Here is a 24,150-nt window from a genome sequence, read left to right as displayed (position 1 = left end):
ATGATTACAAAAGTTATTTTCTAAGTATATGAAGAATGGAACTTGTTACTCAATAACAAGATTTGAATGAGACTTTTAAGCAGCTTTTAAACTCTGATATCATAAACAAGTCATACCTTAAAATAATGACTTTTGTAAGCTAAGTGATGCATTTTATAATGAAATACTATAAAACTATAAAATTTTTTTGTTGAAGCTGGTTTTTTTGTTTTTTTCATTAGGTATTTGCATTGGTCTGTGACTCAGAAAATCCACAACTTTTTACCATTGAATTTATAAAAGGGCAAGTACGGAAATATTCTTCAACAGAAAGGTATTTTTTTCTTTAACTTTTTGAAGTCCTAGTATGTGCAAGTCAAAATGCTTGGTCAACAAGAAAAATCAAAGATTTGTAGTCTAGAAATTTAAAATTATCTAACTTTGGAAAAGACATTTTCTTGTATACTTAAAATGACCTTTCAGTTTTTAGTGTGTATTTTTTTGGAAGCAGTCTTAACTCTGTCACCCAGGCTGGAGTGCAGTGGCGTGATCTAAGCTCACCACAACCTCCACCTTCCAGGTTCAAGTGATTGTCTTGCCCCAGCTTCCTGAGTAGCTGGGATTACAGGCACACATCACCACGCCCAGCTTTTTTTTTTTTTTTTTTGTATTTTTAGTAGAGATGGGGTTTTACCGTGTTGGCCAGGCTGGTCTCGAACTCCTGACCTCAAGTGATCCACCTGCCTTGGCCTCCAAAACTGCTGGGATTACAGGCATGAGCTACCACGCCTGGCCTGTAACTAGTGTTTTTATAATATTTCAAAATGGCAGCATTTACTTTTATTGTGAAGTCGTTTGGATAACAGTTACAGGTTACTTTCATATAAATACACTTGAAGTTAGATATTTATACACTAATAGGAAGCTAGTTATCAATTTTCCAGTGGAATATTCTTGCATGTTTTTATATTTGTGTAATGTGGCTCTTTCTATGAAAATTTTGAGCTGCTATAGTTCAGAAGTTCCTGTAAATACATAAGGTAAAATGCATTTATAATACTTTCCTTCTGTGAATGACTGGATCTCCCTTTATGTACAAATCATTGTCATGAGATTGGCAGTTCTTAGATTCCAAATACTTACTTCATGCTGTTTTAAATTGATTGGGAGTGAGTCTTTTTTTAAAAACAGTTCTGGAACATTTTGCCACTGTGTACAATACAGCGTTATTAAGGTTTTTTTCAATTGCTGTAGTATGACGAGTAGCTGTTTCTTAACTTACAAAGCTTTCAGTCTAAGGTCAACAAGACTGGAATCTTAAGCAATGGTTATATTTTTTTCTGTTCTGAATTCAAGGAAAAAGAACATCTGAAAAAGTACAGATGTTCTAATCAGCGGAAGGATCTTAACACTTAGTTTGTCAGACTTTTTATGTACATTGTTTTGCTTAATCATGACAGTAGCCCTAGGAAGAAGGTGCTCTTATTCCCAATAACATTTATATGCAGAAAGTAAAGCAACTTACTTGTGACTTGGGGTTAGGAAAAGATTTCTTAGATGTAATAGTAAAAACAGATTTAGAAAAAAAGTTGTTAATTAGACTTCATTAAAATTTGAAATTTTGACACCATTTAGAAAAAAGACAAATCATAGAGAGAAAATCTTTGCAAAGCATGTAGCTAATAAAGGACTTCTATCCAGAGTATATAAAGAACTCCTACAACTCAATACTGAAAAGACCGAGCAGCCCAATAGTAAATGGGCAAAAGATTCAAATAGACACCTCACTAGAGAAATACAGTAAATACATGAAAAGATTGTGAATCTTCAGGGAAATGAAAATGCAAACAACTACAGAGTCACTAAAATGACTAACGTCAAAAAGATTGCCAGTGCCAGGTGATGGCAAGGATATGTAGAAAGGAACTCTCATACATTGCTGGTGAGAAGGTAAAATGATAAAACCAGTTTGAAAAACGGTTTGATAATTTCTTAAAAGATTAAACACATACTTATATGTCTCAGCAGTTGGTATCCATCCAAGAGAGATGAAAAGATGGCCCACAGAAAGACTTGCACATGAATGTTAATATCATTACTCACTACAGCAAAAAACTAGAAGCAGTCCATATCTAGATCAGACAGTGAATGAGTAGACAGAATTGTTGTCTGTTCATACAATGGAATACTACTCAGCAATAAAAAAGGACTGAACTAACAGATGCAGCAACTTGGATGAATCCCAAAAGCCTATGTATGATAAGTAAAATAAGGAAGACACCTAAGACTACATTTGTACAATTCTGTTTTTATGAAGTTTCTTTAGACAGCCAAACTATAGATAGAGCAGATCAGTGATTTCCTGGGGCTGGAAAGTGTTCTTTTGCAAATGGGCACAAGGAAATTTTTTGGAGTGATGAAAATACATCAAAACTGGATTATGATTATACAGTTGTATAAATTTTTTTAAAATTACCAAACTGTATGTTTTAATTGGATGACTTTTGTGATTTGTAAGTTAGAACTGAGTGAAGCTGTTAAAAATAATCTTTTTTTTTTTTTTTGAGACTGAGTTTTGCTGTTGTTACCCAGACTGCAATGGCACAATCTCAGCTCACCGCAACCTCCGCCTCCTGGGTTCAGGCAATTCTCCTGCCTCAGCCTCCCGAGTAGCTGGGACTACAGGCGCACACCACCATGCCCAGCTAATTTTTGTATTTTTAGTAGAGATGGGCTTTCACCTTGTTGACCAGGATGGTCTCAATCTCTTGACCTCGTGATCCACCTGCCTTGGCCTCCCAAAGTGCTGGGATTATAGGCGTGAGCCACCGTGCCCGGCCTTAAAATAATCTTAAAGGGAGAGAAAGAGGCATTAAAGTTAGTGTTTAAGTAATTTATATACAAGGTCACGTAGCAGCACAGTGAATAGCTGTGTTAGAACTCTTCCTAAAGCTCTGCAGTTTGTGTTTCCCACTGTAACCATAGTGTGTCCCTGAGCAGGTTACCTGCTAAAGGGCCTATGCTTCATGCTGGATCAAAATTCCCCTTAATCATCAATGCTAAAACCTTTTTTTTTTTTTTTTACCTTTAATCTTTCTTAGAGATTCCTTATTAGCAAGTTTGCTGGATGGAGTAAGAGCCTCTGGTAACAGAGATGTTTGTGTAAAAATGACACCAACCCATAAAGGTCAGCGATGGGGGTTACTCAGCATGCCTGTTGATGAGGAAGTAGAGAGCCTTCACCTCAGGTTCTTAGCTACGCCTCCAAGTAAGTATTGATTTAAATGTGATTACATTTCTATCCATCTACTTAATAATTTAAGAATTCGAAATTCATATCTTCTTTTCAAACCTCTTAATGTCTTTACAGATGGCAACTTTGCAGATGCTGTATTCAGGTTCAATGCTAATATTTCATACAGTGGAGTCCTACATGCAGTAACACAAGATGTACGATAAGTTTTATAGTTGCTCATTGTTACTAACTTTTGGTATGGAAACTTTTTTGAAATACTCTTTTTTCATCTAGGGTCTCTTCTCAGAAAACAAAGAAAAGCTGATCAATAATGCCATAACAGCATTATTGTCACAAGAAGGGGATGTTGTTGCTTCAAATGCTGAACTTGAGAGTCAGTTCCAGGCCGTGAGGAGGCTTGTAGCATCCAAAGCTGGTTTCTTAGCTTTCACTCAGCTTCCAAAGTAAGTTGTCTTCTGAAACTTAACTTCTGTTAAAGAGTTTGAACTACTCAAAATGGCAAATAATGATTTACCTCCTTTTCCTTGGCTAAACCCTGATACTTTTTTTTATAGGGTGATATTGTACTTTATTCATGAAAAATGAAAAAGAAAGGTTGAGGGGAGCAGAAGTGGAATATTGGTTTCATACTCACCAGTAATATTGCTGACTCTTGGTGAATTTGAACAGGAAATTACATTCCTTTTAGTTTTAGTTAATCTTAAAAAATGTTTTTCCTCTCAAGGAAAAAACTGTTACAAAGATCGATAAATTTCAGAGGTGGAATTTAAAATACATCATTCTTCCAGTAATGCAATGGAAAGTTAAGATGACCTATTTCAATAATATAACAATTTAAAGTGTTCTCATATTGCTATTATATGCTTATTTTTTGTTCCAAAAGGTTTCGTGAGCGTCTAGGGGTGAAGGTAGTAAAAGCACTCAAGAGGAGCAACAATGGAGTAATCCATGCGGCAGTTGATATGCTTTGTGCCCTTATGTGTGTAAGTAGTTACTTTTCTTAAAGACACTGGTTTTTCTTAAGTTGACTAGTGGTTTTGATTTCCACAATCCCAGATTTTCATTGTACCAATAAGTCCCTGTTTCTCTGTCTCTTAAATTGCTCTCATAGCCTTTTAGTTACTCAAACCTTTGTTTAGCGCATCCTGTATACCAGACAATGTGCTATGTGCTAGAAATTCAAAGATCTTAAGACAAAAGTTCTTTTCCGTTACATTGTTGACAGTCTGGTAAGGTAGGCATATCTATACAGGGTAAGGTAGTAGGGGCCATAGGATCTTGAAAAGCAGCCCTTTATTTTGTTTAATGTCGAGGGGAAGATAAAAGATTCTTACTCTGTCTTTCTGGAAGATGTTAAATTTGATCTGAATTTTGAAGAACTGGCAGGAATTTTCCAGCTCTGGAAAGGCAGCTATCCTGGGTGGGGAATAGCATATACAAAGGCGTGTTTGGAAAGTAACAAATAATTAAGTTGGGTTATAAGGTACGTATGGGGTTATTAATTGGGAGTTACAGCTAGAGATTTATGCAGACAATAATAAAAATCCTTCTATATCAGGAGGAGGAGCTAGATTTCTATCCTTTTGTAAGGAGCACCTCAAGGATTTTTAGCAAGGTAGCAGTAACGTGATCTGGTTTGAGTTTTTAAAAACTCACACTAGGAGTATGTGGAGAATAGATTAGAAATAAAATTAGAGGTAGGTAGACCAAATTGTCATAAGAAATAAGTTGCTGAGCTAGGGGCTCGAGAAGAGGTACATCTGAAAGCTGTTTGAGCAGTAAATATCTAACTTGGTGGCATCTTGTACGGAGGGAGAAACAATTGTTTAGTATAGTTTTGAAGTTTCTGATTATCTCAGTTTAGTGTATAATACCTGGGACTTTTCCTTATATAAAGTGTTTAGGCAAGCTTAGTGGTACAGAGCAAACAATACCTTGCATTCTCAAAAGTGAATTAATTTTATTTACTGTTCTAAATAAGTGAGATAAGTAGAACGTGATTCACAATGATGTGGAGAGTTGCTTTTTTGGAACAAAAGATGTTCCAATGACGCAGGAAATTCTAAGGATAAAGAGCTTTGTGTCAGGCACCCCTATCATTCAGGAAATTGCAAAGGCCTTAGGAGCTCTGTGTCAGGAACCAGGGTAAAAGACCAAAATGTTGCAACAAAAGATTCTGGTAGTGCCTCTGTCTGCAAGGGTTTTAGGTGCTCTATGTCAGGAGCCAGGGTCAGAGACCAATATATATATATGTTTTAATATTTTATACATTCCCTCGGCTCAGAAGTCTTTCCCTGCTCATCATTCAGGGAGAGCTCAAAAGTCAGCTTTTAAATGAAACTTACCAAATATACAAATCTGCTATGTACCCACAACAATTAAAATAAAAATTTTTATAATAAATTAAGCTTCCCTATTCCTGAAGGTGGTCGTGATTTATCCCTCCCTGAAATGAGATTACCCTTCGTAAATACAACTTTTATCTTTCTTAGCAATTTATTCTTTGGATTATTGCTGTTTCTAAATATGACATATTTTTCTAAATCTGTCAGCTTTCTGAGGATAATATTCATGTTTAATTTTCATTTTTATCCTTAATGGGCCTTGTCAAGCTATTTAATAAACAATAACTAATTTTTTCTGTTTTTCAGGTACTATTCTATGAATTTTGCCTTTATTAATTTATTCATCTTCCAATGAACTATAGAAGTTACTACTGTTACATCTATTTTATAGAGAAGGAATTAGGGCCAAATTAATTTGTTCAAGGTCATGTAGATAGTAAATGGTAGGGGTTTGCTTTAAGCCCACATTCTGGCTCCAAAGTTTATACAGTTAACCATAGTAATGTACAGTGTTTACTAAATTAACAGAAACAAGAAGGAAATTCTGGCACATGTTGAAATATGGATGAACCTTGAGGACATGATGCTAATGAAATAAGCCAGTCACAAAAGGACAAATACTGTATGATTTTATTTATACGAGGTCAAATTCACAGAAAGTAGAATAGTGGTTGCCAGGGACTGGGAGGAAGGCAGAATGGCGAATTATTTAATGATTACAGAGTTTCAGTTTGGGAAAATGAAAAAAATTTCTAGAGATAGGTGGTGGTGATGGTTGCCCAAACGTGAATGCTTAATGTCACTGAACTGTTACAATTTAAAATGGTTGAAATGGTGAGTTTTGTTATATATAGTTTACCAAAAAAAGTAAAAAGCAATGCTATGAAACAAACATTGAGCCCGCATTACATATTAGGTGTTGGCTGTGTATTTTACATGAATTATCTCATCTGAGCATCATAATCTTATATAAATACTATTACTCCTACTTTACAGCTGAGGACAATGAAACTCAGAGTTACATAAAGTAACTTATCTTGCTTAATGTCTCCCAGTTTTTGCCAGTAGTAAAATTAGGATTGGAACTCTGCTCCTAACCACCATGCTGGAATGCTTTATACACTCAATAGTCAAAAGAAAATTCACCTTGAGACAAGCATTTGTTGTTAATTTTAGTACATGATTTTAAATGCTAAGTTTTATTTAAAATTTCAGTTTTAAAATTCTGGGTGGGCAAATGTTTGCCTTTTAATAAAATGATGTGTAACTTTTGAGAGAGTACCTGTGTATATGTTGAGTTAATTGTTGGGCAAATTATCTGTGAAGTCTTATCAAAATCATGGTAAGTCATCACTTCTGCCTGCTTATCATGGTTTTCCTTTTTGCCTTACACTTCAAAGGCAATGGTTTTTAATTCTTTCAGTGTGTAATGAATACTCTTTACAAATGACTTTGTGTGATGCTAGAACATGGAACTGCTTATGAATTATCACTGTTTTTTTTTTTTTTTTTTTTTTTTTATCAATAGCCCATGCATGATGATTATGATTTAAGGCAAGAACAGCTGAACAAAGCTTCTCTTCTCTCATCAAAGAAGTTTCTGGAAAACTTACTGGAGAAATTTAATTCCCATGTGGTAAGTTATAATTAAACTTGTCTTCATGGTAAATATCATACTGTATTGAAAGATATTCTAGAAGTGCCACGTGGATGATTTTGTTCTTTTATTACAGCCCCCAGGTGTGGTCAGTATCGGTCACAGTTCAACTTGGTCACTGATGATAAAATATTTTGTCTTAGGACTGTATATATTCATCTGGGAAGGATACATGGCAAAGCCATTAGATTTTCATGATAATACCCCAAATTTTTGTTTTCTCTTTCTTTAAAAATGTCATTATGAAATAAACTGCTCTTAAAAAAAATTAAGCCAAGTATTTGTTCCTTGGTCCCTGATAACACTTTCAGAGGTGGTCATTCTATAGTATCTTGAAGGAACATGAGCAGATTGCTTGAATCTTGCAAGTATTGTCAAAGATTGCTTTTTATGCAAATAAACATTAGCCTTAGTTATATATATTTGAGAAGTCTTGGTCATTCTCTTGAAATTTGAGTGAATTTTGTTTGTTCCTTTTGAGGTATGATGGACAATGGATTCACTGTATGAATAAAGAATTACTAAAGACTCCAACTTTGAATCTCGTTTTGAGAAATTAAAGTCAGTGTTTATGTCTGACATATAGAATAACAGAAAGGAACACTTTACTGTTAAAATTTAACTGAAACTCCCCATCTCTATGTCTTTAAGGCAATTTGTTGCTTTGTTTCAGGATCATGGGACTGGTGCCCTAGTTATTAGTTCGCTCTTGGACTTCCTTACCTTTGCCCTCTGTGCTCCGTATAGTGAGACAACTGAAGGGCAGCAGTTTGATATGCTCTTAGAGATGGTAGCATCCAATGGAAGAACCCTTTTTAAACTCTTTCAGGTGAGAGCTTCTATTTTTCTTATCAGATAACAGTGAATTTAAGCAAACCATTTTTAGGATCACTGTTGCTAAGTTAACATATGCATACTTCTCTAGCAGAGGTGTCCAGTCTTTTGGCTTCCTTGAGCCACACTGGAAGAAGAGGAGTTGCCTTGCGCCACACATAAAATACACTAACAATATCTAATGACCAAAGAAAAGAATCGCAGAAATGTTTTAAGAAAGTTTATGGGCCGGGCATGGTGGTTCAAGCCTGTAATTCCAGCACTTTGGGAGGCCGAGGCAGGCGGATCATGAGGTCAGGAGATTGAGACCATCCTGGTCAACATGGTGAAACCCCATCTCTACTAAAAATACAAAAAATTAGCTGGGCATGGTGGCGCATGCCTGTAATCCCAGCTACTCGGGAGGCTGAGGCAGGAGAATTGCCTGAAAACCCAGGAGGCGGAGGTTGCGGTGAGCCGAGATCGCGCCATTGCACTCCAGCCTGGGTAACAAGAGCAAAACTCCGTCTCAAAAAACAAAATTAAAAAATAAAAATAAATAAGTTTATGAATTTGTGTTGGGCTACATTTAAAGCCATCCTGGGTCAGCCTTCAGTAAATACAAGGATCCATGTAGGCTGCAGGTTGGACAAGTGTAATCTGTAATATTGACAAATAAATGCACCTAGTATGTCATCATATTGGTACATTTTGAACGCACAGATTTATTGGTGTTTTAAGTAGAGCTCTGTTGATGGGTGTTGACTGCAGTTTTGGCACCCTGCCCATCTTCTCTGTCTTGCTTTTTTATTTTATTTTTTGAGGCGCAGGTCTTGTTCTGTTGCCCAGACTGAAGTGTGGTGATGTGATCACAGCTCACTGCAGCCTCAATATCCTAGGCTCAAGTGATCTTCTCACCCACCTTGGTCGCTGAATAGCTGGGACCAGAGACACATGCTACCACAGCCAGCTAATTTCTTTATCTTTGTTTTGTAGAGACAGGGTCTCCATTTGTTACCCAGGCTGTTCTCATGTTCCTGAGCTTAAGCAATCCTCCTGCCTCAGGCTCCCAAAGTGCTGGGATTACAGACATGAATCACTGTACCTGGCCTCTATTTTAGTAGTGAAAAACTCATTTTTCTGTGGTAGGCCCAAAATTCCCTTTTCTTTACAAATTCCCCCTCCCCTCCAGAAAACATGAGCTTTAGCAGGGCTCTTCATAAACACTAAAAGACATTTATTTTATATAGTATTATGGTACATGTTAGGTACATTCATGCATATGTGATATTTATATTTTTATTAGTATCATTCAAATAAGTAAATGCTGGCTGCTTTCTACTAATGTAAATTCTTTATGTATCTGTATCTCTAAAGCTGTATTGTAAAAATACCTAAAATATTTAACCAAACTGACTTTGAGATGTATCCTTTACTGATTTTATGACTTATACCTTGTGTAAAACTGTATATACTTCTTAAGAGTAACAGCTAAATATGTTGGAATAAAATTCTTTTTTATCTTTTGATACTCTTTTCCCTTCACTTTAAAGCATCCTTCCATGGCAATAATAAAAGGAGCTGGGTTGGTTATGAAAGCAATAATAGAGGTAAGAGAACAATTTTGAAATTTTAACCTTACTTGAATGTTAATAGGCTGTTTTAATTAAAGTTGATGATATTACCTTTCAGTCTTTTTTGGGAAATACGCATTTCTCTGGGTAAGAAAAGTAATTTTAAATCTTTATTTAGAAATTAGTTTTAAGCTAGTTACAGAAACAATCCGTAATAATAAAAGTTTTAATTTCCTAGTAAGTGAAGTTGTAGAGTAAATAAATCTCTTATTGCATTATTCATTTTATTTAAAGCAATTAAAAGTTAGCATTCTATCTCTTGCTCTTTTTTGGAAGCATATTGTTGACAGTGTTGAAATCTTGAGATACTGAGATTACATAGATATCTATTGATAGTTAGTTCATAGCAAAATGATGCCAAGTAAGAAAGGCAACAAAAAGTTCTTGCTAAAATGTATTTGTAATTGAGCTCTAGAGATCAGGGCATGATTTTGTTGAAGATACTACTTTTTTTTCTTTTTCTTTTGTTGTTTTTGAGACAGAGTCTCGCTCTCTCACCAGGCTGGAATGCAGTGGTGTGATCTCTGCTCACTGCAGCCTCTGCTTCCTGGGTTCAAGCGATTCTCCTGCCTCAACCTCCCGAGTACCTGGGACTACAGGCATGCACCACCACACCCAGCTAAGTTTTGTATTTTTAGTAGAAATAGGGTTTCACCATGTTGGCCAGGATGGTCTTGATCTCTTGACTTTGTGATCCACCTGCTTCAGCCTCCCAAAGTGCTGAGATTACAGGTGTGAGCCATGGTGCCTGGCCGACTAATTCTTTAAGATAGTTGCTTTATGCGTCCATATTGTTTAAAAGATAAGATTGTGGCTATGAATGTCTGTTACATACTATGATGTTTGCAATGACATCAGTCTAAACGGCTTTGAATTCTTTTGTTATAGAAGCAATTTGAATAAAATTTAAGAATTCTTTTTTTCAAAAAATTCATCTATTGTGCATAAACATAGCACATAATTAAATAATAAACACAGAATTAGTATGCCCTTAATTAGCTGTAAATATATGCGTAGGCATTGAACTGGGTGGAACATCAAAGTTTATTTACATTTTTATTGTGTATATACAATCAAAGGCCAATTTTCTCCCTTGAACTAATGGGTTCTTTGCTCGATATTAGCTACCAAAGTATTCATCTTTTACAGAGCTTGCAGTAGCCAAGCCTCTCTTTTTGTTGGCAGGTATACATGCAAGGAATGAACCTAATTTTCATTTTAAGTTTAGCAAAGCATAGTTTATAAGGTAAATTTGTCTGGAAACATCTCAACCTTACTCCAAAGGTTTAAAAATTACCTATGCTATTACTCACTTATGTTATTTTTGGGTAACTGGAAGATGCATTTGAAACTTTGATTACATACTGAGTGGTTGTTTAATTTAAAGATGTAAAAATAGTTTTTTAAAGTTTGGATAGCTTGTCCTGGATTGCCACTTTAGGGATCATCTTTACACTTTTTCCAAAGGAAGGTGATAAAGAAATTGCTACAAAAATGCAGGAGCTTGCCCTAAGTGAAGGTGCCTTACCTCGACACTTGCATACTGCGATGTTTACAATAAGCTCAGATCAAAGGATGCTTACAAATAGGTAGGTTATTTAATTCAGTTTGCTATAAATTAACTTCCGGTTTAGAGAACTGATTCAGATATTACATGAAACTAAATGTATATTACACAAATGTAACATTTTTTTTGATCCACCTAGTTCTTTTCCTTTCCTTACAGAAGGGTTTTTTCCAAATGATCACTGTCCCTGCCTGTGGATAACATAGGGGGAAACACTTTACTTTTTGTCCCCACCGCCCTTTTATCAGGCTCTGACACCACAGTCATGTGACCTTTATGGAAAAGAGTACTTAGAAGCTTATGGAACTAGAACCTCATGCTCAAGCCTTTCCTCCTTATATTCCTGTGACCGTCTTGTATGCACATGACCCTGTGTGAAAACCTCACATAGTTGATTTTTAAATATCTTTAGTCAATCTACGGTAAAAACAAACCACAGAAAACCTTACAGATCCAGCTTAAGTTAGACTTAACCTAAACCTCTTGTAATTAGATTCCCTTTTTCCTAATAGTCATTCAAATGTAAACACATAAATTTATTCATTTGTTCCACACTACGTGAATTCCAGCCCTTTTAACCCTCTTTGTGGTTTCTAAGATGTGACCCTTTCATCTATCATAAGCATACCATATTATGATTCATATTAGTAAAAATGAGTATCATAAATATTTTTATTTTTTTGACTTTAATAGCTGAGTTAAACGTTTAGTTTGTTACAATACTGTACGTTAATCTTTGTCACCTATGTGCAGTTATTGTACATCATGGTATGCTGTCTTGCTAGTGATTTCTTACTGTTTGTATTAGAAGAAACGACCTCCCTCACTTGTATTAACAACAAAAGTAGTCTTAGAGGGTAGAAAGATAAGAAGGATGTTTTCCTAGTGTTATTAGCAGTGCTAGACACCATCTGCCATTAAAGTAGAGACTATAGATATCTTATTCCGTTAAGCCCTCATGTTAAATTCTTGATTGTTGTGTTCTTCTTTAGTATAGTTAATCAGTTAAATTCCCTACTGTGATCAATTAGTGTATTTATCAGGAAAGCATTTTAATTTGGAGAGGATTCCAAAAGCTTAGTGAAATTTGAATTACACTGTTAAAAATCTGTCAATGTATAATAGAAATATCACTATTTGTATTGCTTTATCTTTTATACCTTGCTGTTATAAAATGTTACCCCTTTTGTCCCTAACTAAAGCCTTTTTAGAAGTCACTGATACACCTACCAAATGCCAGTGAAGGAAATTACAAGTTTAATTACTTCAGTATGTTAACTTTCAAATTGGCACAGGAATGAATCGTTTTAGTAGCGTTCACTTTCTGGTGACAAAGTATATTTTGGTTTTGCAGTTAAGTTTTGTTCTTCGGTAATGTAACATATAGAAAACATATGTCTGTAGGTGGTTATTTGATAATTTCCCTCATAGGTTTTATGACCATTCTTATAGCTATGGTAACTGAATCCCCACCAAAGCAGAGAAGGGTCAATGGTGAGTAAAATAGGATTTCTACTTACGAGGTGCTTTCAGTTAAGGAGACAGGTGTTAACATGGGGATTAAAATTAGTAAATGATTAAACCCTAGATTGAACTTGGGTCTTAGATTTTTTACTTTGAATTAAAATATATTTTTATGGCTTTTAAGTGAGATGAGTAAAATAATTGGCTATATGTGATTTAGGTCTTTGCCCAAACTCCAAAAGTGAAAATAATTTTCTATCTCTGACGTTGCCAGGAACGTTATATTAGAACATAGTTGTTGACTTTTGCTTGTTCAGAATTCTAAAAAATGCCAGCATGCCTTTGTCATTATATTAGTAGAACTTGTTATATGAATTAATTGTGTCACCAAGTCTAATTGTTTTTTTCTTTATTTAAATGGGATAAAAACCTACTTTTTCATGTTCAGGTTTATTGAAAATTAGTGTATTTTTTAGGAAAACATTTTAATTTTTAGAAAATTTCAAAATAGTAATTGAATTATACCTTTCCACATTAAATTATTTTTATTAACTATTTTTAACATCAGAATTTTTTTACTGTAGCCATATTTTTTATAATTATGTGATATTTTGTTCTTAAAAATTCCTTTCTGTTCTAGCTGAGATAAAGCAGCAAACCTTTCTCAACGTCTGCTTTTTTCAGACAGCTAAGTAGACATTTAGTGGGACTCTGGACAGCTGATAATGCAACTGCAACAAACTTGTTGAAACGCATTTTGGTAAGTTAGTTGAGAAATTAGATATACATACTGCCTAATAAAATGTAGTTGAACAAGTTATCTCTACTGTTAAAAGGGGATAGATTTTGTTTTTGATTGAAAAGGTATTCATCATAGGAGTTACCATAAAGTTTTGCCCTCAATAGCTCAGTCATAGTATTAATTTATTTGGGTTTTTAAGGCTAAATTTTCTTTATCACATTGTTTTGCAAATGGATTTTGTGTTTTATTTTTAGCCGCCAGGTTTGCTGGCATACTTGGACAGCTCAGATCTCGTACCTGAGAAGGATGCTGATCGGATGCATGTTAGAGACAATGTGAAAATAGCAATGGTAAATATGATTGTCCCAAGTGTCTTTTTTAGGAGTAAGGGTACTATTTTATATATATAGTCTTTTTACTGAAACACGCTAAAAATTTTAGAAACAAAGAATTCATTGCATTAATTAGTAATACTTAATTTTTTTTTATTTTATTTTATTTTTTTTTTGAGACGGAGTTTCGCTGTTGTTACCCAGACTGGAGTGCAATGCCATGATCTCGGCTCACTGCAACCTCCGCCTTTTGGGTTCAAGCAATTCTCCTGCCTCAGCCTCCCGGGTAGCTGGGACTACAGGCGTGCACCACCATGCCCAGCTAATTTTTGTATTTTTAGTAGAGACGGGGTTTCACCTTTTTGACCAGGATTGTCTTGATCTCTTGACCTCGTGATAAACTCGCCTCAGCCTCCCAAAGTGCTGGGATTACAGGCGTGAGCCACCGCGCCCAGCCAATACTTAACTATTAAATTTTACAGGATATAAAGATATTATCTGTTTTAAGTAGACAATTTGTGGTATATTTATAGAGTTGTGCAACTATAACCACAAATGAATGTTACGGATAGTGGTCATTTTATTCTATGTTTTGTTTCTCTAATTCAGCTTACTGGTACGTTCTGGAGTACCAATAATGTATAAATGTGGTATTTTGCACGTATGAGATTGATAAATGCTGTTGGTAAAAGGGGCCGACCATGGAAAAAGGTATAGGTAGGGTTTTTTTCCTTATATGATCTATGTTAATTGTAAGGGTTGGGACATCCATGAAAAAATTAAACATCTTTATGATACACTACTATAATAATTTTTTACATGTATTCTTTTTTCTGTCATCACTGCTTCTCTGTCTGCACCCAGCTCCCGCTTGCATCTTGCCACCCCTCAAAAAGGAATCATCTTGAAACCTAAGTAGAAAAGTTAGTTTCTTGGATAAAAAGCATTATTTGTACAAGTTTTCGGTTTGTTTCTTCACTGAACAATAACATACAGTGTTTACTTTGTAAAATAGATAGAATGACTAAGCTTTACATAGAGTTTTAAAATAAATTTGCAAACAGGCATGTAATAAACTTTATTATTTTACAGGATCAATACGGAAAATTTAATAAAGTTCCAGAGTGGCAAAGATTAGCTGGAAAAGCTGCTAAAGAAGTTGAAAAATTTGCCAAAGAAAAAGTGGATCTTGTATTGATGCACTGGAGGGATAGGATGGGCATTGCTCAAAAAGAGGTAAAAATAAAATTTTCTTCCAAATTTCTAGCACTTCTGAGTGTCCTAGTCTACTTTAGTTCCCACTGTTGACAGAGATGGTATTAATATATTTCTTGCTGAATACCTGAAGCTTAAAAATGAAAGTTACCTATTTTTGTGTATATTTTCCTTACTTCATAGTTTTATGAGTTGATGATTAGGTTTTTATTTTGGTATTGAATATAGAATTCCGCTCTTAATTTTTCTTCCATTCCAGTTTTTGTTCTTTTTCATTCATATGTATTTATTGCCTTTCCTTCATCTCTGGGACATTGTTTTGTACCTATAAAAATAAAGGAGCACTTCCTGTTAACCTTTGTGTTCAGAACTAGCCAGACAAGTGTTTTGGAGATAAGATTCACATTTTAGGCCGGGCGGGTGGCTCACGCCTGTAATCCCAGCACTTTGGGAGGCCGAGGCGGGTGGATCACGAGGTCAAGAGATCGAGACCATCCTGGTCAACATGGTGAAACCCTGTCTCTATTAAAAATACAAAAAATTAGCTGGACATGGTGATGCGTACCTGTAATCCCAGCTACTGAGAATTGCCCAAACCCAGGAGGCGGAGGTTGCGGTGAGCCGAGATTAGGCCATTGCACTCCAGCCTGGGTAACGAGCAAAAACTCCGTCTCAAAAAAAAAAAAAAAAAAAGATTCACCTTTTAAAGTAAATTTATTGTATGTACCTAAATTTTGTAGTATTTGTTTCTCAAATCAAAGATCTAACACAGTTTTAGTCTCATTCTTCAGCATGCAGTATGTGCTACGGAACTTGGGCTTTGCAGTAGTTAAGTGTGAATTAAGATGTCCTGTAGAAGCAGTTTTGATCTGTTTTATTGATCACACGTGCATTCTTTCTCTTTAACCTTCTCCTTATTTATGGTAGCTATTGCCTTATTCAAGAAAAATAAACATCTTACTAAAACAAATGGGTTTCTTATGGATTACCAAAATATGTAAGCATAGCAGAACAAATATTATAGTCTTGTATATCTATCTGAAACTGGGACCAATGTTTAATTCTTTAGTGCTCCAGCATAATAGATTACTGCTAATTTGTATAAGTGATGTAGTCAGTATAAAGAATCATTAGACAGGCTTTCAAGTGACTATGCAGCATAGTAAAGAGAATATTGAACTTTGAATTGGTTAACTTCTGAGCCTGATTTCAGTCACTTGTCAACCTAAGTTACGGGTTTTTTAAATTTTTGTAATTTTAGTAGAGATGGTATTTCACCATATCGGTCAGGCTGATCTCAAAACTCCTGACCTCAGGTAGTCCACCCACCTTGGCCTCTCAAAGTGCTGGGATAACAGATATGAGCCACTGTGGCTGGCCACTTTCCTCTTTGATAAATCAGAATAACAATACCTCCCTTCTCTATCTTACAGGGTTGCTTTGATATGCAAGCAAGATAGTAGTAAAGACACTAGATACTTATCTGGTCAGGATATTAGTATAGCATTTGAACAGTCAAAATCTACATATATGAATGATTTTCAGTTATTAAAAATTATAAGCTCTGGCTTCAGGTAGTTAAACCCATTTCTAAAATAACAGTTGTTTCAAACTGTTGAATATGATTATTGTACTGCAAATTAAGTTTTTGGCATCAGACTTCATATGTAATATTTATCCAATATGAGCATGAACACAATAGATAATCTGTTTTAAAACAGTAATTGAGAGGGAAAATAATATTTTTAATATAAAAAATGTTTTACTGGTTTGTTGGTATCATTTACATGGAGTATTACTAAGGTTTTAAGCAAATAATGATGCCAGATAAATGTTGCTCAAGAAGATCTTTTGGTGAGCATCAGCGGCTTATCCCCTTTTGCATGGGCACTATTTTTAACATTAATTTCTTTAGGGAACAGCAAATAATCTTTGTAAATAGAAACACATCAAAGTTTGGAATGATCTTATTTTGTAGTTGGAGTCTGAAAACTAATCATTGTCAAGATTAACTGGCAATTCTTATAACAGTATGCATTTCTTATATAACCAATGTTTATGAAGTCAGTTCCATTTGCAGCTCATGCTCTGTGTTGGATTAGTAGTAACCTTTGGCTAATGTGTAAGATTGCTTTTTCTTTGTTATTTTCAGTTTTAGGGATTTTTTTTTAGCTAGTTAGGGCTGTTAGCCTAAGTTTCCAATTCAGTCACTTAGCCTATAGAGAGCTTTTTGTCCTTTTTCTGTATAGCATTTACATTTTCATTACTCTGGGCTGCCAGCCTTTTGTCCTGGAAGGGAGAGGAGATTGAAGAAAGTACTTATTAGTTAGTTTAAGGAAAGGTTTGACATTAAACCAAATTTTGAATTATTTATATACTTTATTCAAGCCACCTTGCATTAGTTTTCATGATAGTGCACGGCATTAAAATTTGCAGGAAACATTTTGTTATATAACTTTTAGGCTTTATATTTCAAACAATATTATAATTTATTTTACCTTTTTTCTTTGTCATCTAGTCTGGGGTTTTTTTCTTTTCTTTTTTTTTTTTTTTTTTTTTTTTTTTTTTGCACTTTAATGAAATTAGCTTTCTATGTTTTAATCTAAACCACTTTCTATTTTTTGTTTCTATCACAATAAGGATTAGTGTTTTCATGTCTGACACATCTATATAGCTTTCATTTGGAGCAGAGATTCTTAACCTCTGATCCAGGTACAGATTTCAAGAATTCCTTGAAATCTTCTCCAGTTGCAACCTTACGTATGTGCCTATGTCTGAAACAGGGGCCATAACTCTCTTTGAATTCTCAGAGTTTATGACTGCCTAAAATTTGAGTCACAGGCTTAGAGAAGCAGATGCATCTATTTTGATCTTAAAGTGAAGATAATTTTATATTGCTGTATATAGATATAACTTCACAGATCTGGGCTCATTCTCTCTTTATTTTCTTCAAATTTTTTTCCTTTTTACGATTAAATTCAGGACAAAAACAATATGGTGAGTGTAAGTTCCTGTTACGTGTGTGAAATGCATTAAGTTGCCTGGCATGTGGAGTCATCTTTGATATTTGTTTAATAAATTCAAGTCTTACTTCACATGTGTTTGAACATAGACACATTTCTTCTCCATTAGCTATTTCAATTTGTTCTTGCTTCTCTTGGCTTTGGTAGCACTTTAACAAACTGTAATCTTTTGCATTTATTGTTGTCCCAAGACTTCTGTGTTAACTGCATGTAAATGTTTGAAACAAGTCACTGTTTTTGACTACTACAAATTTTATTAATCACTGTAAACTTTAAGAAAATTTGGTGTGGAAACAGCTTTGGGCTACATGGAAAATACTTGAGTAACACTATAAAAATATATACTGTCAAATTATATGTGATAGAATTTAATATCCTATATTTATATTCATGTTTTATAGATTTAATTATGTTAATTTTGTTTCTATCAAAATTTGATGAAAGAAATGTTTTTCATTACTTATAAATTGATGATCTTGTGACTGAGCCTATTTGGTAGCCCCAGATTGAGCACTATGAAGTTTTTTTCTATTCCAGAACATAAATCAGAAGCCAGTAGTTCTTCGAAAGAGAAGACAAAGAATAAAAATAGAAGCAAATTGGGATCTCTTCTATTATAGGTAAAATTTGGCCTCTTTTCCAATCAAGGTTAAATTTACTATTTCCATGACAGGCATGTTTTTCTTCCTTGAAACTATTATTTTATGCCACAGGTATTTTTATGCAATCAAGTTCAGGAACTATAACTGTTAAGATTGGGGTGACTAGATGCTCCTAAAATTAAGGCTTTACATAGAGTGATAGTCAGAGGAACTAAAATTAAAGACTTTTTAAGGCTTAGTGATGATTACTTTAAAATACTTTATCACGTGCTTAGAAATAATTGCATACTTCCCACTTGGAAATGGAGTCTTAAAAGAGGCAGATGATAGTAACGTAAGACTTGTGAGAAAGAGTGTACAAGTTAGCTGACCTCATACACTTTCTTTCCCATCAAATATATTTCCTATCAAATACCCCTTCCCTCTTATCCACTAATCTCACCCTCACCTTGCACCTCCCTCCCCAACACACACACACACACACACACACATACATACACACACACACACACACCCACCAGAGAAACAATCATTTTGGGGAGTTTGCAAAGCTTCTTTAAGATAACTCACAGTGCTCACTCTGGAAACTGACATATCAATTATACCTTGGCCAATAAAGAAAAATAAGTCCTTTGAAAACTCCCATTACTACTTTTAAAGTATACAGTATGTATATAGCATATCCTTAAATATATGCCTTGGATTTCTCTCTAAGTTATGTTGCACCCCATAGAACTTTCTTGGAACTCTGAAATGAGACTTTGTAGGCTGATTGCAGACTCTCAAGTAAGCGTATGTGAAGCTCATTTATCCCCAGTTAGACTTGGGTCCAAATGTTTTGCAGTGGTTACTCCAAGCATACGAGGAATATACTTTGAAAATGCTCAGTCACAGCCTGGCAGTTTGCAGTATTCTTTCTTGGGTAGTCTGTAAAGTACTAATATTTAGAATGTTGCTGATTCCACATGCTTCACCCAAAAGTTCAGCAATTCTTATCTCCCCAACCTAAAGTTTTATATCTGACAATAGAATTGTTTTCTTAACTGGAATTTGCATTAGCAATAAACACTGAAGTTGAAATGCCACCTTTTGAAAATCAATTCACACAGATTTGTAGTGTAGGTTTCTTTTTTTTCTTCAACTTTTTATTAAAACTTTCAAACATAAAAAAGGTTAAAGAATTTTGCAGTGAATATCTGTATACCTACCACCAAGATTCTATTATTAACATTTTACTCTGTTTCCTTTACACAGATTTTATTTTTCTTACTTATACTCGTTATATTCTATTCCACTGTTTTTTGGTTTTGTTTAGTTTTGTTTTTGCTTCTAAGGTACAGTAAGGGATATTTATAGATTTTAAAAATGCATTGTTGCATCCTGCTATTTTCTGATTATATGTATGTCTAGGTTTGGTCAAGACCATGCCAAGTCAAACCTTATTTGGAATTTCAAAACACGGGAAGAACTGAAAGATACTCTTGAATCTGAAATGAGAGCATTTAATATTGATAGAGAACTTGGAAGTGCTAATGTGATCTCTTGGAATCACCATGAGTTTGAGGTAAAGTTTGATTTTTCCTGTATATTAATCTTAAAAAATAAAGCATGTACTATTTGGGGAGTGATTTTTTTTTTTTAATTTATAATTATATAACTTGTCTTTACCTTTCCCCTTTAATGTTAAATAGGAAATACTGGAAAACTTTAATCTTTGTGTCAAACATAAAAAAATAAATTTGTTAAGTAACTCAGCTTTGTACCTGAGAATCATGTAGGAGTTTTAATAAATTTGATTCTATGCATTCCAAATCTGTTCTTTGCTTCCCCTCCCTCCTCCCATTTCTGGGATCTTTGAGTTCGTTTTTCATTGAAACATATCCTGTTTACCTTGTTCCTTGTAACTTGATTTTTGTTTTTCTGTGTGTGTGGTAATTGATTCTGAATGTGACTGTATTTTGCCGTTATATTAAAATACTGATGTGAAGAGCAGGAAAAACAAAGATGGTGGTGGTAGATAATTTTATATGTGTGGGTGTATATATAATTGAAGCATATTATATATATATTATATATGATTTAAACTGTTATAAGAGCTTTAAATTTGAAAATATGTGTGATCCTGCAGGCTTTGATCTTTTACCCAGTTTTATTTCCAAAACATGTAATAATTTGAATATGCCCATTTTTAGCAAAATAAAAAACTTGTCTTTGTTTTGGGAGTCTGTATTCTCCTGGGTTTTCTCCTTTTCCCCTGTCTACTTCTCAAGCTGTCTTTCCTTATTTTTCTTCAATTTCCTGACCATTAATTGTTGGCTGGCCCCAAAGTTTCAGTTCTTTGAGCTCTTTCATTTTTATTTGTTGCTTCAATGAAATCATTAAATTTCAGGGCTTTAAATGTTTGTTTTTTTATTTTTTTGAGACAGGGTCTGGCTTTATTGCCCAGGCTAGACTGCAGTGGTGCCATCTTTGCTCACTGCAGCCTCCACTTCCTTGGCTCAAGCAATCCTCCTACCTTAGCTTCCCCAGTAGGTGGATTAGAGACGTGCACCACCACACCTGGCTAATTTTGTGTTTTTTGTAGAGACGAGGTTTCACCATGTTGCCCAGGCTGGCTTTAAATGTTTTTTATTTGCTGATGGCTTCCAGATTTTTATCTGTTGCTTAGACTTTCAGCCCTAGACTTTATACGTTTCTCATAATTGAATATCTAATAAGTAATCTAGAACTTTTCTCCAAAATTGTGCTCTTGTTCTTTTCTCCTGAGCCTACTTATCTTATAATCTTTCTGATCTTAGGTAGTGACTACTCCTTATTTTCTAGTGAAAACCCTTGAAATTATCTTTTCTCTTATACCCCATATCAAGTTTTATAGCAAATTCCATACAGTGTACCTTCAAAATTTATTTAGACTTTCTTCTTTCTAGTAGATTACAACAATATCACTGCCTCGACTCCTGCCTCCGTGGAATCTTATCAACATAGCAGAGTTACCTTTTTAAATAGCAAGCAGATCATTTCTGTGCTCTTGTGGTTTCCCATCTCAGTTAAAATCTGAGTCCTTAAAATAACTTCAAGCCAGGTCTGTGGTACCCCCCCATCCCTGCACCGCTAAGCATTGTCTCTTTTATCTCCTACTCCTCTCCCTCTCTCACTCTTTTCCAGCCAAACAGGCTTCTTAGAAAACATCAAGTTCATGTTCTTGCCTCAAGGTCTTTTTATTTGCTGTTTCCTCTGCTTAGAATAAGATATTCCCCAGATAGCCTCATAACTTGTTTTCTCATCTTCAGATCTTGTTGAGTGGGGTTTCCCTGACTACCTTGTTTAAAAATGCAGCCCCTTTTATCCATACAAACATACTTAAATATACATTCTCTCTCCCTATCCCTGTTCCCTGCTCTATTTCACTCTGTAGAACTTCCATCACCCAACTGTCAAATATATTTCACTTTTTTATGGGCTTCACCTGTGAGGGCAGAAACCTTTGTTCAACTGCTGTCTCCAGTGCCTGGAAGAGGGGGTGACACACAGTGTATGCTTAATAGAAATTGAATGAATTGAATGCTCAGACTTTATAGAAACTTAAATGAAGATACATATTTGATTTAATATGATTTATATTTTTTAGAAATCAGTTATTTTAGACTTTGAAAAAAGAATTTTGATTATTTGATCTGGGAATTCCTTTTTATGATTGCCTGAAATCTTTCCTTGAGACACACTGCCTGATTGCAAGCATAGGTGGTGCTGCCCCAACTCCTGATCTGTGACTTTGCCCTCATTTGTCACCTCCTTTTAGTAGCATGGGGTGATTTGACATAGAAGGAATTCTTTACAAAAATGTAAAAGGAAGTTGATGCGTTGGTTTTAAGTCTTGGCAAATCGCCAGGGATAGAGCTTAGGTAAGAGGGAAGTCCTGAAGTAGTATATGTGTGTTGGGCAACATAAGTGTGGTGCAGGACCATCTACTCCCTGATTTTTTATGCCAAACCCGGAAGAGAATAAAGCAGATTTTGTTCTTCCTTTTTTCATTGACACCACATAGTGCTGTGACAGTTTTTATCAGCAAGTCTTACATTTATAAAATTGGTATGTAACTCTCAACATTTAGTTAAAATAGTCATGTTAATATTTAACAACTATTTAAAGAAATGGTAAGTTTTGAACAGAAAGAATTATAAGAAACAACTATTAGAAATTGCCAAAATCTATTGTAAACTAAAATAATGTAATTTGCTTTTGTTTATGAAGGTTAAATATGAGTGCCTGGCAGAGGAAATTAAAATAGGAGACTATTACCTGAGATTACTATTGGAGGAAGATGAGAATGAAGAAAGTGGATCAATTAAGAGATCGTGAGCTACTCTGTATATCCTGTTGCATTTGTTTTCACTCTTGGTTTCATGGTTATATCTATTGTGAACTTTTTTTTTTAATCTAGGTATGAATTTTTCAATGAGCTTTACCATCGCTTCTTGCTCACTCCAAAAGTAAACATGAAGTGTTTATGTTTACAAGCCCTTGCTATTGTTTATGGCAGATGTCATGAAGAAATAGGACCTTTTACAGATACCAGATATATCATTGGAATGTTAGAGCGGGTAAGGATATCATTTAAGGAAATTACTGTTTGATAGTGTCTCTGGGGTTAATGTTAAATTTAAAAAACTAAATTTAAATTCTGTTTGATCACATTATTACTGTAGCTTTCTGCATTCATTTTTCTGTAACTTATACTTATTTAAATCTGAGTTAGATGAACAAGAAAATGAATAAAGGGTTAGAATTTGTCCATGTCAATTTACTGTTTTCAAATGACTTTAGTTGACCTACTTGTCAGTCTTTAAGTATGGATGAGTTGAACAGGTGTGTATAAAAGAAATAGTGACTTCTAGATTTGTGTGTACCTTTTTGGTTTTTCATTCTGGAAAAATCTAGAATGATGCTAGCATACTAAAGATAGTAAAAACCTTTTAAAACTACAATGATAACCCTCCAGGAAAAAAACCCTTGAATTAGCACTATAAATTATACAGTTTGTCAAATAAAAAAGTTAGTGGACATGGTGGCATGTACCTGGTGGCTTACCTGGAAATGGGAGGATCACTTGAGCCCAGGAGGTTGAAGCTTCAGTGAGCTGTGATCACACTCCAGCCTGGAGGATTGAGCAAGACCTTGTCTCAAAACAACTTTTTTTTTTTTTAATTTAAGAATTTGTCATTTAACACTCTTAACATGGTAGAGGGGACAAATTAATCAATTTGTTCATCATGCAGCTCATTTGATTGTTTCCTATTTGTTGCAGTATGTATGTTTTATACTTTCATTTGTTTATTTTCCTTTTACTTAAAGTATCATTTGGACCAGTTCACTTATTTCAATTTTGACATATCTCCTTAAAGCCAAATATTAATCTGTGGACTTTAACTGCCTTTCTAGAGAAATTAGACAAGTTATATAAAGTTATAGAGAATGTAGTTTTCTGGTTTCATCAAGGAATAATTGAAAGTTTTCTATGATT

General features: G+C 34.6%; 1 protein-coding gene across 4 annotated transcripts in view; it reads left to right on the top strand.

Annotated features, from left to right (window-relative positions):
- The window catches only part of DNAJC13 (DnaJ heat shock protein family (Hsp40) member C13), a 118,851-nt gene that overhangs the window by 34,958 nt on the left and 59,743 nt on the right, over positions 1-24,150 (top strand). For 2 of the 4 annotated variants that reach the window (XR_614886.5, XM_008983831.5), the window contains exons 9-25: positions 222-313; positions 3,081-3,247; positions 3,350-3,429; positions 3,509-3,678; positions 4,119-4,218; positions 7,109-7,216; positions 7,911-8,066; positions 9,604-9,660; positions 11,152-11,273; positions 13,400-13,475; positions 13,712-13,807; positions 14,882-15,025; positions 17,987-18,001; positions 18,565-18,647; positions 20,040-20,193; positions 22,881-22,984; positions 23,071-23,230. Coding sequence is in view for 2 of the 4 variants with exons in the window: in XM_008983831.5 (XP_008982079.2) it covers positions 222-313; positions 3,081-3,247; positions 3,350-3,429; positions 3,509-3,678; positions 4,119-4,218; positions 7,109-7,216; positions 7,911-8,066; positions 9,604-9,660; positions 11,152-11,273; positions 13,400-13,475; positions 13,712-13,807; positions 14,882-15,025; positions 17,987-18,001; positions 18,565-18,647; positions 20,040-20,193; positions 22,881-22,984; positions 23,071-23,230 (1,884 nt within the window). In the remaining 2 variants the exon portion in view is untranslated. The remainder of the gene's footprint in view (positions 1-221; positions 314-3,080; positions 3,248-3,349; positions 3,430-3,508; positions 3,679-4,118; positions 4,219-7,108; positions 7,217-7,910; positions 8,067-9,603; positions 9,661-11,151; positions 11,274-13,399; positions 13,476-13,711; positions 13,808-14,881; positions 15,026-17,986; positions 18,002-18,564; positions 18,648-20,039; positions 20,194-22,880; positions 22,985-23,070; positions 23,231-24,150) is intronic. The other 2 variants (XR_013528644.1, XM_002759609.7) reach the window with 1 other exon arrangement.

Source organism: Callithrix jacchus, chromosome 17 (genome assembly GCF_049354715.1).
Source record: "Callithrix jacchus isolate 240 chromosome 17, calJac240_pri, whole genome shotgun sequence".
Classification (NCBI taxonomy): Eukaryota; Metazoa; Chordata; class Mammalia; order Primates; family Cebidae; genus Callithrix; species Callithrix jacchus.
The sequence above is the reverse complement of the archived record's forward strand: the minus strand, read 5'-3'. Positions and strand labels throughout refer to the sequence as shown.